Source organism: Papaver somniferum, chromosome 1 (assembly GCF_003573695.1).
Source record: "Papaver somniferum cultivar HN1 chromosome 1, ASM357369v1, whole genome shotgun sequence".
Lineage (NCBI taxonomy): Eukaryota > Viridiplantae > Streptophyta > Magnoliopsida > Ranunculales > Papaveraceae > Papaver > Papaver somniferum.
Genome location: NC_039358.1, coordinates 90,038,538 through 90,052,921, shown reverse-complemented (window position 1 = coordinate 90,052,921; position 14,384 = coordinate 90,038,538). Strand labels below are relative to the sequence as shown.

The 14,384-nt window shown below is 37.7% G+C and overlaps 2 protein-coding genes across 3 annotated transcripts; both read right to left on the bottom strand.

The window, feature by feature from the left end:
- Positions 1–135: 135 nt before the first annotated feature.
- Positions 136–1,801, bottom strand: LOC113294159 (probable polyol transporter 6). Its single transcript, XM_026542579.1, has 2 exons — positions 1,673–1,801; positions 136–1,579 (listed from the first exon to the last, which is right to left on the bottom strand). Exons 1-2 carry the CDS (start codon positions 1,782–1,784, stop codon positions 183–185), a joined length of 1,509 nt encoding a protein of 502 aa, XP_026398364.1. The 5' UTR covers positions 1,785–1,801; the 3' UTR covers positions 136–182.
- Positions 1,802–3,096: 1,295 nt separating this feature from the next.
- LOC113294150 lies at positions 3,097–8,283 on the bottom strand. Of its 2 annotated transcripts, none has more exons than XM_026542568.1 (6): positions 8,132–8,283; positions 4,933–7,360; positions 4,744–4,822; positions 4,033–4,382; positions 3,775–3,873; positions 3,097–3,665 (listed from the first exon to the last, which is right to left on the bottom strand). In XM_026542568.1, exons 2-6 carry the CDS (start codon positions 7,282–7,284, stop codon positions 3,486–3,488), a joined length of 3,060 nt encoding a protein of 1,019 aa, XP_026398353.1. In that variant the 5' UTR covers positions 7,285–7,360; positions 8,132–8,283; the 3' UTR covers positions 3,097–3,485. The 2 variants fall into 2 exon arrangements, with proteins under 2 accessions (XP_026398353.1, XP_026398357.1); XM_026542572.1 differs by having other exon boundaries at positions 4,033–4,379.
- Positions 8,284–14,384: the final 6,101 nt, after the last annotated feature.

Here is a 14,384-nt window from a genome sequence, read left to right as displayed (position 1 = left end):
GTCAGGACTCAAAACTTTGTTTCTTTGAGAAAATAATTGTGTCACTTCCAACTGTTATATTTGATCTTTAGCCACACACAAAAAGAAAAAACTAGCTAGAAAGTTGCATTTCATTGATATTCGAACTATCGTGTTGTACTAATCAATTTACAAGAAGAAGAAAAAACGAAAAAGAAGAAGATCTAACTACTTGATAATTCAGCTTTAGTTTTCAGCTCAATATCCGCTGACGACGACTTCCTAGTGAAAAGCTCCTCTATATCTTCTAAATTCTTGCCTTTGGTTTCAGGACATAAGAAAAAGAAAAAGCACCAAGCAACTATTGCAACATCTGAAAACAGAAAAAAGCTTCCCCCAATTGTGATAGCATTAGAAAGAGAGAGAAAACTCATCGAAATACCGGCATTCGTGAGTCTGTTTACCGCGACGCCCAGACTAGCTCCCTGTGCTCTAAGTCTCAAAGGAAAGATTTCAGAACTGTATACCCATGTTATTGGTCCAAGTCCAATCGAGAAGAAAGCTACAAATGTGTATGTAGCTACGATACTTAAGCATAACGCCCATAAGATTTGTTCTTTTGAGTGTTCTGCTATTGTTAAACTAAATCCTAGTATTGCAAGGGCAACAATCATACCGCCTACGCTCGTTAACAATAAGCGCCTTCGTCCGGCTCTGTCTAGCATGAATGTTGCCACCAGAATACAGGTTATCTTAGTAAGGCCAACTCCAATTGTGGCAAGCAAGAGCTTGTGCTTGTCAATAACTCCAGCTTTCTTGAAAATTCTTGGACTGTAAAGAACAACTGCTTCAATCCCTGTTGCATGTTCGAAAAAGTGTATCCCGATGCAAGCTAGTAAGATCCAGCGAACAGGAGGTGAAGGTTTTAGGATTTCTTTCCAAACACCTTTACCTCCTTTTTTGTCATCGGGAATTTTTACGACGTCGTCTGTGCAAGATGCATCGATACCCGCGGCCATTTTTATGTCTTGAAGCCTGTATTTAGCTTCTTCTTTAGTGTTGGATACTAGTAATAAAACTTTCTTAGCTTCACCAACTCTGCCTTGCATCACCAACCACCTTGGTGATTCAGGCATTTTTAGGATACCGGCCATTAAGGCCAGTGAAGGAATTCCGGCGACTCCAAGCATCATTCTCCATCCAAGCGTTAGAGACAAATGTGAAAAGAAATAGTTTGAAATGTAACCTAACAATATACCAAGACTGATACAAAGTTCAGGCAAAGACATTAAAAGTCCTCGATAAGATGGCGAAGATATCTCTGCTGAATAAACTGGTGCAAGTAAAAGTGCAAAACCAACACCAATACCCGCAATGCACCTTCCTGTCATTAGAATTGCATAGGTGGGTGCGTATCCCATTAGAACCGCACCAACCAAGAAGATAAAAGAAGCAACAACAATCGTATAACGCCGACCGATCCAATCTGAAGTTCTACCAGCTAAGAGAGAACCCACAAATGCACACAAGTTGAGAATTCCTGCAAGAACTTCAACTTGTGTATCATTTATTTTTAGATCTTCTTTTATGAAGATCATGGCACCACTCATGACTCCAGTATCTGCATTAACAAACCATAAACAACCATCAACTTTTCAAATCCTTGATCATAATAAGATGATGAGAAGTAAAAAATCAATTAAAATATACATACCATAGCCAAAAATGATGGAGATCATGGAAGCAACAATAGCACAACCACAAGCATACTTGTTCATCTTATGTTGGTGATCTCCTTTCATGGCTGGTTCCATTGTGTCTAGCATAATGAAGTTTTTGATGATTCCTAAATCTCTATCTGTCTCTTCAGTTACTCCTTATGAACTCAACTTAAACAAGGGAAACAATTAAGGATCTCTTTCAATTTGGATAATGACTGCCAAGTAAGCCAACCAAATAAGACTTTTAATAAACTAAGAACACTAGGCTACTAATCTCACAAGTGTATCAACCGTTACAAATTAGATGATCCTGTTTCCGTTTCTTTTGGTGGGTCAGTAGTGTGGGGGATTGAAACAGCATATGAAACAAACACACTCATCAATCAGTTTTGTAGTCAAAACAAAATACATTGATGAATCCAAGAAGTGCTAAATATTTTAATTCAACGAGACAAGAACACCCCATTTTAAGATATTTTGATTTGATTCTCTTGTGCATGATTTTATCCAGTAGGGATTATTATTATTACTGACTTGTTTTAAGTTATCCATTTATTACTTCAAGATAAGTAGATAATCACCAATGTCCCCGGAGTTTACTGCAGGATCACAATTTTATCCAGAATTTTAGAATCTACTACCAGTTATTCGGAACAGAAATTCTAACTATAGTACAGATTTCTGGATAACATTGTGAAGTACTGACATTTCATTTCCATCTACAAGTCTCGGTAAAAATATTGCAGTGTAGTGTACGACCCACATGCCCATACAAGTCTCAGTAAAAATATGCCAAGAATCATCACATTCTTTCAATGAAGGTTTGCACCATAAAATTCCTTTAGTCTCCACTTGACTCCTAATAAAGAATCTGTTAAGGATAACTCCAACTACACTAGATAATGACATAAAAATATCGAGCCCCTCCCTCAATTTGAACTCTCCTATCAACCATTGTCAAACTCCAGCAGAAGATGCGGAAGTTTGTCAGTATGAATGGGGATAATCTGCATAAGATAACCAAAAGCGAAAGGGAGGTGACATAGGCACCGAATTTGACCATTGACATTAGATTCATTAATCACTATCTGTTTTGAGTTGAGATAAGAGAGTGGCATTCTCGATTAGGCTACTTATCTTTTGTTTTTGTGGCTGGAAAATAAGGTATTCCATCCGTCCCTTGGCTATTCACATTAGAGTTGGACTTTAGAGGCATAGCTGGGGCATCACACTGGCCGGATGACCTCTGAAGCACAAAGATAACGCATGCTTATTTTGTATCAAATGGTCCTCTAATACTTCCTGAACCCATTATAGAAATCCTACTTTAAACTACAACTCAGTTAGTCCGACTGTGTAACTTCGCGAGCCATATTGACATACCAAAGATAAAGCAGAAGCTGAAATCTGAAAAAACATTGTAATGTTTTATTTATTAAAAAATTTAGTTTACAGAAGCCGTATTGGGACAGTGGTTCAGCTCAACATCTACATCAAATGTTGAGTACAACACACATGGGGAAAAAATGTCCCCAGAATGCACTTCAACAACAGTTATGAATACATCTCTTGGATGCATAATATAAATAAACCATTTCATAAGTTACAGCTCAGCAATCCTAGGTACAACACAAGCCTAAATGAATACTGCCCATTTAACAGCAGTGTGTGGTTCGAGTAACTTCAACACCTCCATGATACTTCACAGGCCGTTACGGATCTCTTTATTGGAGACTTACAGCCATCAGTTAACATTTCCGAGGTCAAGGTTGTAATGTACAAGTGAATCCGAGTACCTCAGTTTTTCTAGATAGCTGTTTCACTTTCAGGACCTAAAAGAGATTCATGATCATCTTTGAAAATCTTGACATGGCAGAGGTTACCACCAGTTTCATCCGCAAATGTTATTTTTCTTCTCTTTCTGTGGACCTCATTGCTAGACGGTGATGATGATGCCGCAGCAGCAGCTTTTAACTCTGTTGTTTTCTATTATCAGAATGTAAATGTAATCAAGATCAGACATGTCACGCGCTAACAATAAATAATTTCCTTAAATATCAGAATTTCAGTTTAGTGGGCAAAGGCAGAAACTAACCAAAATTTTGCAGAAACGATTGCAGTCCTTGGACATCATGGAAAGCCATTTTTTTGTAGTTTCTTCGGCTTCTGCTGCATTTTCAGTAGCCATCCTCATCTGTCCAACAAAAAGAAAAACTCAATCAAGACATTAAATTGAAACAAAGAGAAAACCAATAAATGCCTTTTTCATGATGAGTGAATGCTGGCATTAATTCGATTGTACAAGGAAAAGCATAAATTTTGATTGCACATATGTACATATCTGCTTGCATACCTTGTCAACAGTATATCTCAATTGTGTAGATGAACATGAATCAGTTTGCAAAGTTTCCACGAGCAATGATTGTTCAACAATCTCTTTCATAGATTTTAACTGCTTCATGAGCTTCGTTGCTAGAACCTCAATGTCATGCATCTGCCTCTGCGTGAATGAAACAGCTTTGTCTGCACAAGTCTGGATGGATGCACCTTCAGAGCAATGACGTGGTACCATAAATGAAACATTTGGGGCCTTGAGAATGCCTTTAGGAACCAGTTGTGCAGATCCATTCTTCATCATCTTCCGTTTCTTAAGGACTCCATCAGGGTTCATTTTGACTTTGGGTCCTATAATACGTATTCCTGCTGATGAAACCTTACGTTAGAACATTATAAGGACAAGCAAGACAATTCCTACCATCAAAATAAACTCAAATTCCATTTCAAAGGAACAAGAGAGAAGTAAGCATCTGACTTCTGCAGATTTATAAAGACAATGGAAGGTAATCCTACATGACAGGACAAAGAATTTTGGTAAAATTCCTATAGAATAACATCTTTTTTCTACTGAAGTTTGAAGCAGTAGTCTGAAATCGAGCAAATAATTAGCTCATATAGTTAACTAGAATGAGTGGTACTGATGAAATTGACTTCAGAGTTATGAACATTTATGGTGTGACCAATTTCTCATGACACACAAAAGATGTACACTGATTTGAAAACTTACTCGAAGGTTTTATCTTATCATATAGTTCATCAGCATCCACAGCTTGAAGAAGTTTTTCCTGAGAAGATGGTGAAATGGCCTGAAATTTGTTTACGGCAAACCACTTTCAGTAACCGAATACAAAACAAGTAGATATAGATACAAAAATGAAATAAAACGAATGGATAGTATAAGGTATACAACCCTCACCTTTCTGGCTGAAAATAACCTTTTTGGAGGATAATCTAGCTTTCGACCATGGTTATCCTCAAGGTCTTCCATGACTGCAACCCTGTTGATGGCATCAGGACTGGTGACAGTAGAACAATCTAGTACTTCATCGACATCCGTCACTGGTTCAGCAGTTGCTGGAGATGAGCACTTCTCTACAGGCTGGACTGTGGGTGAATGATGATGGCCTACAGAATCTGAATCAGTTCCAAGACTTGAACATGGAGTAGAATTCTGTGATGACATGTAAGAAATTCCAGCATTAACAACATTGTCTTCTGTAATAAGAGGTTGATCCTCCTTACTGTCACTTTCACCTATTATCTCAGAATTACTTCCATCACAACCAGCAGCAATTTGTTCACTTTCAGACATTTGCGTCACAGTATCAATATCCACCAAGCATGTTATTCCCTTGGTACAAGATTCTTCTAGGCCGCTTCTACATATCTCATCCCCGGGATGAATTCTTTCACTGACAACTTCTGTTTTGTTGCAAGGTAAAATTGGGCAACCAAAAATACTGTCATGCTCAAATTTGTTTTCAGGGATACAAAAAGAGTCTTCAATAGCTCCAAGTTCTGCTCTTGCAGGGATAGGTCTAGCCACATCACCCTCGTTTTTAGATTGTAGTTCAGGATAAGAAGGAGAATCATAACTACTAAGCAGCTGAAGTTCCACATCTATAATTCCAACGATCTCAGCATCACTTAAGGAAAGAATCTCGTTCTTAGAGTCCAATTCAGGGGGAGAAGGAGAATCTTGACTATTTTGCGGATGAAGTTCCACATCTGTAACTCCCTTAACAATCTCAGCATCACTTCTGGAAAGACCTTTCTTAGAAGAAGAATCATGACTGCTAAATTGCTGAAGTTCCACATCTGTAAATCCCTTAATAATATCAGCATCACTTACGGAAAGACCCTCGTTCTTAAATTCCAATAATACAGGGGAAGAAGGATAATCTTGACTATTAATCTGCGGAAGCTCCACATCTGTAATTCCTGCAACAATGTCAGCATCAATCATGCAAGGACCTCCATTCTCGGATTCAAATACAGGGGAAGAAAGAGAATCTTGACTACGAATCTGCAGAAGCTCCACATCTGTCATACCTTCGACAATCTCAGCATCAATAATGGAAAGACCCTTGTTCTCAGATTCCAACACTGGCGAAGAAAGATAATCCCGACTACTAAGCTGGGGAAGCTCCACGTCTGTAGTTTCTTTAACAATCCTAACATCATCTCTGGAGAAACAAAGAGGCATAACAAGCTCCACAGGTCCAAATGGTTCCTCATTAACAGCATTTGAACTTTCTTTAATCAATATAGTTGATGCCCCAGTCTCCAAGCATTCAAAAAGAACCTCATCATTTATAACACAACTAGGAGCCTCTTCAGTTACAAAAGTAAATCTTCTAGACCTCAACTCATTTCCATTAACTGTCGACGGTATATGATACTTATCTTCACCTAAATCCATAGACATAAATAGATAACTATCAGCAACAGATACCACATTAGCATCAGTTCCCAAAGGCTCTGACTTGATATCAATGGGTTCATGAACAATGCATAGAGAAGTTGAAGACGCTTTAGCTGAAGAAGTTTGTTCCTCCGAATCGCCATTAAGCCACCTGGGTACTTCATGCGATAGAAAACCAGGAGAACCCGTATCAAAATCAGACATACTTGTAGAACCATCAGCAAGACTTACCAAATCATTAAGAGATTTGAAACTCTCAACCTTAACATCAGAATGTGTATGTATCCTCTCGACAGTTTCCAATGATTCTTTAGGAGAGTGTGGGATATTTTCAGGGAATGCTTCCTGAGAGACTGGAGATGTAAATACACATTTCTGGAAGCAACTTTGTTTAAGCTTTTTCTTCGACAGCTTCAGTTTCAAACTACTGATGGGTTCCTCTAGGTCAGCTTCATCTTCCTTTCGTTGCTCATCTGTGTAGCTAATCTCAATAGAGGTATCAGTAGGAAAGAAGCAAGTATTTTTATCATGATTTTCCATTTCTGTAAGTTTCCTCCTCTTTGCTTTGCATCTCCTCTTTATCTCTCCCAAAGAGATGTCAGCAGGGATAATTTCCTCGAAGTCACTCACCATTTCAGTCCTGAACCTATCAGACCTAAAAGGTGAACCAGAGATTGCTGCCTTTCGTTGCTTATTGTTTGAATCTTCAGACTCATATATGCTTTTAAGGGGCTTGAACTTCAATGTTGGTCTTCCTAAAGAATTCACATTGATAATTTTTGACACCAGCCCACCCATTATTGCCTGAATATAATGAACACCACTCGACCCGTTTAACTCCATAGACAAAACCTATGATCAGGTGTCCAGTTATCGTATGAAGCAAAAAATAGAGATGCAGGGCACAAAAGCACTCAACCTGCAACAAATTGTAATTAAATATAAGAGTGTGTCAATGTATGATCAAACTAACTTGACCCCAATAAGAGAACAAATACAATCAAGTGAAAACAGAAGTGAAAATTGTCCCGTAACACTGCTAATTTTTCATTAGTTAAAACAGAAAGGATTTTAAGGTTACCCTGCCCTAGGTGTTGTTTTCCACTAGCAAGAAATTCCCTTTCTTGTAACTAGGACTGTTTATAGACTAAAATTCCTTCTACATTGACAATTTGGAAAAAGAAACTACTTTCCCCTAGGAATAAAATCCCATATCCAGAATTAGTCAGAGTATTCTCACAGACCTGAACCTTTGATGGGACCTATACGTATCTAAGAAAACCCTAATTAACCTATAAGATTTTCTTTCTCAAGCATTTTCACAAACACATATAATGGAATTATAAATCTCCCAAATGCAAAATAAAAAACCCTAATGTATCCATACACAAGCATAAACAAAAAGATGATTAAGGGTACTAAAATGAATCTCATTCACAACCCTTTGACGAAGTAGATCTTGATAACAATAAAATAACAGTAAACCCTAGGTTCAGAACATTCGATTTTACTTGATTTTCAAGGAAAATCCAAGATCTATGACCGAAAAATTGAAAGAAAAATAAAAGATCTGAGATTTGACAGGAATATCAATGTCAGTGATAGATGCATAACATGAAGATTAGATTCAAAAGAAGCTTAAGAAATATCAGAAATAACTTGATGGGTTTAATAGAGAATATGAACTCACTTGAGATTAGAGACTCCACTTTAGATCTGAGCGACTGAGCTGTTGTATGCACCTGAGAAAGAGAGAAGAGAGAGGGAGAGTGGGGTTTCGGAGGGAGAGATCTGGTTCACTGGTTTTTGGAAACACCAAATGGAGTCTAACAGATGAAGGGAAGAAATCTCCCGCCAAATATTAGGCGGGAAATCTACAAATAAAATATTGAGAAATTTGTCGCGGGTATTATAAGAATTGGTTAATTGGACTATCTTCATTGTATATCATTATATATGCATCTTTCGATCGTAACCGTCTCTGCTTCGTAACTTTAGATCTACGGCTGGACATTGTCGGTGATACGGTGATACGCCTTTTGGATCCGACTAAGGCTGCACAGGAACCGAACCAGAACCGATGAACCGCATCAGAACCGGGAAAAAAAAACCGGTACCACACCAGAACCGGTATAACAGGTACAGGGAACGGGAATGGAATATGAGAACCGGTGTAGACCGGGACAGAAGTACCGGTTCTTACCTTATTCCCGGCCACCCCGGACCCGTAGTACCCAGTAATAGTCTGGATTATAAGATTAGCATTGATCTTGACCGTCCGCCTATCATATATATTTCTAAATCTAAACCTAGCCACCTTCACAGTTCACTCAATTCTTCTCAAAGAAAAAATTTCTTCAGTTCTTCCGTCTTCTCCATAGAGAGCCACCGCCACCACTCACCATTACAACCTCCAGCACCAGAATCACCACCACCTTATTCGTCCTACGCTCTTGTTCTTTACTTTTGGGCACAACCACTGTAGATATAAATTAGTTTAGGGTTCAATTGATTTTGGAGAAATTACGGTTTGTGGTTTGTTCAATCGGCGGTTTCAGTTGATGAATTAAACAGAAGTTGCGGAAGATAGAGAAGATATGGTGGTGTAATTGGCTAGAATGGAATGGTGCTGCTTCACCAATTATTGATAAATCCATTTTTATTCTTTATGTTCTTCAATTTTGTATTAATTTGACTTGAGATGAGTTCGAATTGATTATGCTACTGAGAGAAACGTTAGATCTGATTAAGAATGAATATGAGTTTCGATCTGAAGTTGTTGTTAATATGGGTCATTGACGCTGAATTGAGAGGGATGGAAGATGAAGATAATATGGGTATTTTCGTAACATAGGTTAATTGTTTATGTCTCTATTCAATTTCTGTTTAATTATTTTTATGTCTCTATGCAAACAATCATTCCATTCTATTGTATCTCTGTTCAGTTTCTTATGAACCATTAATTGATTCTGTAACATGGGTTATGATCTTTGGGTTCCCTGAAAATGTTTGAATGTTGTGGATTTTACTGAGTTTGATAGATTGATATTTAGATGAATCTGTGGGTTGATTTTTGTTCAACTGAAGTGTGGGTAAAAACCCGATACCGGTTAGAACCGGTCCTGTATAACCGGTACAAGTACATGTCCAAGTACAAGTACAGGTACCGGCCCTCAAAATGAGGAACCGGTCAACTCCAGGTACAGGTACCGGGTTTGTAAGAAAACCGGACTGTACCGGCCTATGTGCAGCCCTAGATCCGACGAATCGAACCTTGTCCTCTTGGGATGTGGGCTATTCACACCCTAGTTAGCGATTCAGATTTAGTAACGACAAATGTACAAGTATTATTCTGATTCGTGAAAGTCGAATTTGGACAAAAATCTGGTCAACCGTTCGTAATTCGGTAGTAATTCAAAATGGCATATGTATGTGTAAGAGATAAAGATCCAAAAACCTTAAAGAAAACTAGAATGGTGTAGTAGTCAGTTAACTCTGCCTATAAATAGGTAGTTAATGTATCCATTGTAACTACAACAAGAAAAATTAATAAAATAATGAGTTTAAGAGAAATCTTGCTTCAACTTCTAGTTTACTAGGAGCTCTATACGAACAATTCTTATTGTATGCTCGTATATATCCGCAATATTATCCGAGTGTTCTAAGTCCTAACAATTTATCACCATTAAACCTAAATTTAAAATGTTTATGTAAGAACTGTGTTTGTATTCAATGAATGTTAATTTTACAATAGTACAGGACTGAGTCTTATATAGACTCACGGACTCAACAACAAAACAAATATTACAGGAGGTGACTGATATATTACAGGTGGTGAATGACAGACTGTAATTAATGTAACAGCTATAACAAAAAACTAAATCATGTGGCTATGATTAACAGTAAGAAAGTAGTCCGTACAGAGTACAAATGCTTGACTCATTCTAACATTCCCCCTCAAACAGATGCACGTACAGCAGGCATCAGTTTTCCCTTCAATAAGCTAAACTATGAATTTGACAATCCTTTGGTAAATAAATCTGCGATCTGACTGAGAGTATGAATATAGGAAATCTGCAGAAAACCAGAACTAACCAGATCACGAATCATATGGTAGTCTACTTCAACATGCTTTGTGCGGGCATGGAAAATTGGGTTTGCAGTGAGACTGCCCGCACCAAGATTGTCACAGTATAAACGACAAGGGAGAGATAAGTAGACGGATAGTTCTTCAAATAAGTAAGAAAGCCACAATATTTCAGCAGCTGCATTTGCAAGACCTTTGTACTCAGCTTCTGTGGAAGAGCGAGAGATTGTGTGTTGTTTCTTTGAAGACCAGGACACTAAGTTGCCACCCACAAACACACAATAACCTGATGTAGATTTGTGTGTATCATGACATCCAGCCCAGTCACTGTCACAGTATGCAGTGAGAGTGGAACAATCACCATCTTGTAAAGTAATGCCTTGACCTAAAGAACCTTTAATATATCGGAGAATTCTTTTGGCCAGCTGTAGATGAATATCAGTAGGCCTGTGCATGAATTGGCTCACATAGTTAATTGAAAAACTAATGTCAGGCCTGGTGAGAGTTAAACATTGAAGACCACCCACTAAGCTTCTGTAAGAAGCAACATCTGACAATAGAGTTCCATCAAAAGCAGACACCCTTGGACCTGAACCAACTGGCGTTTTGCAAGGTTTACACCCAAGCATATCATGTTTTCGAACTAAATCCAAGGAATACTTATTTTGAGTAAGAGGCATTTTGTTAGCTGAAGAGTTAAAAAAAGCTTCAATACCCAAAAAATAGTGTAGAGGACCAAGATCCTTCATTGCAAACTCTGACTTCAAGGAAGTAATAAAGGAAGTAAGTAGATAATCTGAAGTACCGACAAGAATAATATCAACATAGACTAGGAGAATCATCCTCTCAGAATTCTTGTGATAAATGAACATGGAACTATCACAACTAGAGTTCTTGAAACCACTTTTAATAAGATACCCACTGAATCTGTCATACCAGGCCCTAGGAGCCTGTTTAAGTCCATACAAGGATTTCTTAAGTTCACATACATAAGTAGGATGATCTGGATCAACATAACCAGGAGGTTGCTCCATATAAACTTTTTCTTTTAAAAGCCCATGTAAAAAAGCATTGTTTACATCCAATTGTCTCATGCTCCACTTATTTGAGATTGCTAAGCTCAAAACACATCTAATGGTAGTTGCTTTAACTACAGGGATAAAAGTCTCATCAAAGTCAATAACATCCACTTGATGATTTCCCTTAGCAACTAATCTAGCTTTCTGTTTATCTATGGTACCATCAACATGTAATTTTGTCTTATAAACCCATTTACAGCCAAGTACATTCATAGAGGGATGATATGGAACATGAATAAAAGTGTCATTCTCATGGAGAGCAGTATATTCATTTCTTCATGGCATTAACCCAAACTGGTAACTTACTTGCTTCTTTAAAAGTTTTGGGTTCAGAAGGTGATTGAAGTAAAGTAGCAAGTGCAACAGAGACAGGATGTTTCAGTGTACTATTTGATACAAAATCCTTAGAGAGAGGTTTAGGAACATGAATACCTAACTTAGATCTTGTATGAATTCCTGAAGGAGCTGGAACAGGAGCAATGATGTTAGATAATTCAGGTGAAGCAGTATCAACAGTATCAGTTGACTCAGATGTGGTAGGATCAACAGTACCAGTTGACTCAGCTGTGGTAGGATCAACAATGGTAGTTGACTCATCTGATATGGAAGCAACAGTAGAAGTTGACTCAGCTGTGGTGGGATCAACAGTAGAAGTTGACTCAGCTGTGGTGGGATCAACAGTACCAGTTGACTCAGCTGATATGGAAGCAACAGTAGCAGTTGACTCAGCAAAGGGAAACTTAGTTTCATGAAAAACAACATGAGTAGTGACATATATCCTATGAGTGCGCAAGTCCATACATCTGCACCCCTTATGATGAATATTGTATCCCAGAAACACACAGGTAGCTGATTTTGGACTGAGCTTATCTTTCCTATAAGCTGCCAAGTTTGGATAACATAAACACCCATACACTCTGAAAAGAGAATAATCTGGTCTACACTTGTATAGCATTTCATAAGGAGATTTAAAGTCAAGGAGCTTACTGGGAAGTCTGTTGATAAGAAACACAGCTGTTAAAAAAGAATCAAACCAAAACTTCTTTGGAAGAGAAGCATGAAAAGATAAAGTATTCCCCATCTTTGTGACATGTCTATGTTTCCTCTCTGTTGAACCATTTTGTTGATGAAGATAAGGACATGAAATTCTTAAGGCAATACCACTAGAATCAAGAAAATCTCTAAATGGTCCTTTAACAAGCTCAAGAGCACCATCACATTGAAAGTGTTTTATCTTAACAGTAAACAAATTCTCAATAAGGGACTTGAACAACTTAAAGCAATGAACACTGTCTGATTTATTCTTCATTGGATAAATCCATGAAAATTTTGTACAATCATCAACAAACAGAATATAATACGTGTATCCCAGATGAGATTGTACAGGAGCAGGGCCCCAAATATCACAGTGAACCAACAGAAAAGGTAGACTAGAATTATTACTAGTGGCATGAAAAGGTAAACATTTATTCTTAGCTAACTGACAAGATCCACAAATAGAAGTACATTTTGTAGATAGTTTGATAGCAGTACTGGTGTCAAGCTTATGGAGAATCTTCTGAGCAGGATGGCCTAGTATTGAATGCCACAAAGTTGAAGAAGCTGCTAAAGTAATAAAGGCAGTACTATGAGGAGAAATAGTTGGTTGTTGAGTAGTAGTATTTGAAGTAGATTTTCCAGATATTATGGGATATAGTCCATGCTGCATCCTCCCTCTAGCAAGAATAAGGTGGTTCCTCAATGACTTTATTTCATATCCCCAAGGATAAAACAAGCATTTATTTTCCTTAGTAAATTGAGCAACAAACATTAAATTGTGTTGCAAATGAGGAACATAAAGTACTTTCTGTAGATTAAACTGCTTAGATGGGGTAGATAAAGTTGAAGAAACTACTAAAGATATAGGAAGTAACTTACCATCTCCAACCATAACTTGTTCAGTGCCAGAATGAGCAGAAGTATTCTGTAAAACTGAAGCATCATTTGTCATGTAGCTAGAAGCTCCTGAATCAGGTATCCAAACTGGTTCTGAGTGAGTATGACTCCAATAGCCTCCACTCTCATAAGCAGTATCATTAGGAAATTGGACATTATAATCAAACTCATTAGAAAACCAAAGAGAAGAAGTATCACTCCCTGCATTAAGATCAAGTCTAAGAAAAGCCTTCTGAGGAGGAGCTAAACTGTTTATTGAATGAGCATATCGAAATCTACACCGATTACCTTGATGACCTTTTTTATGACATATCTGACAAGGAATGGATCCATAATCGATAACTTTCTTTTGAGCAGGATTAAACTCAGTTTTTCGAAAACCAGGAGGACAAGTTGGTGTAGAAGATGGAGACGATGATGATGAAGGTGATACATGTGATGGAAATGAAGGTGTAGGTTTTCGAAAATTAGAAGTATAAGGAGAAGGTTGTTTCTTCACAAAGAAAGCAGAGTTTGTTGGATCTGAAATCAGTGTAAAGAAGGAATCTGAATCTTGTTCTTTCAAGAATTGCTCATGACTAAGAAGGCGAGATCGAAGTTCATAGAAAGATAACGGAGCCTATCTGTTTTGAACACTAACAACAAAGTGAATAAACTCTCGACCTAGACCATTAAGAGTATACATTACCAGACCAGAGTCTTGCACTGGTTCACCAATTTCTGCTAAAGAATCTGAAATTGTATTGATTTGATGAAGGAAATCATAAATTGTTTACGAGCCTTTCTTGATTGAGTGAAGTTGAGATCTCAACAAAGACTTACGAGCAAGAAATTGATCACTG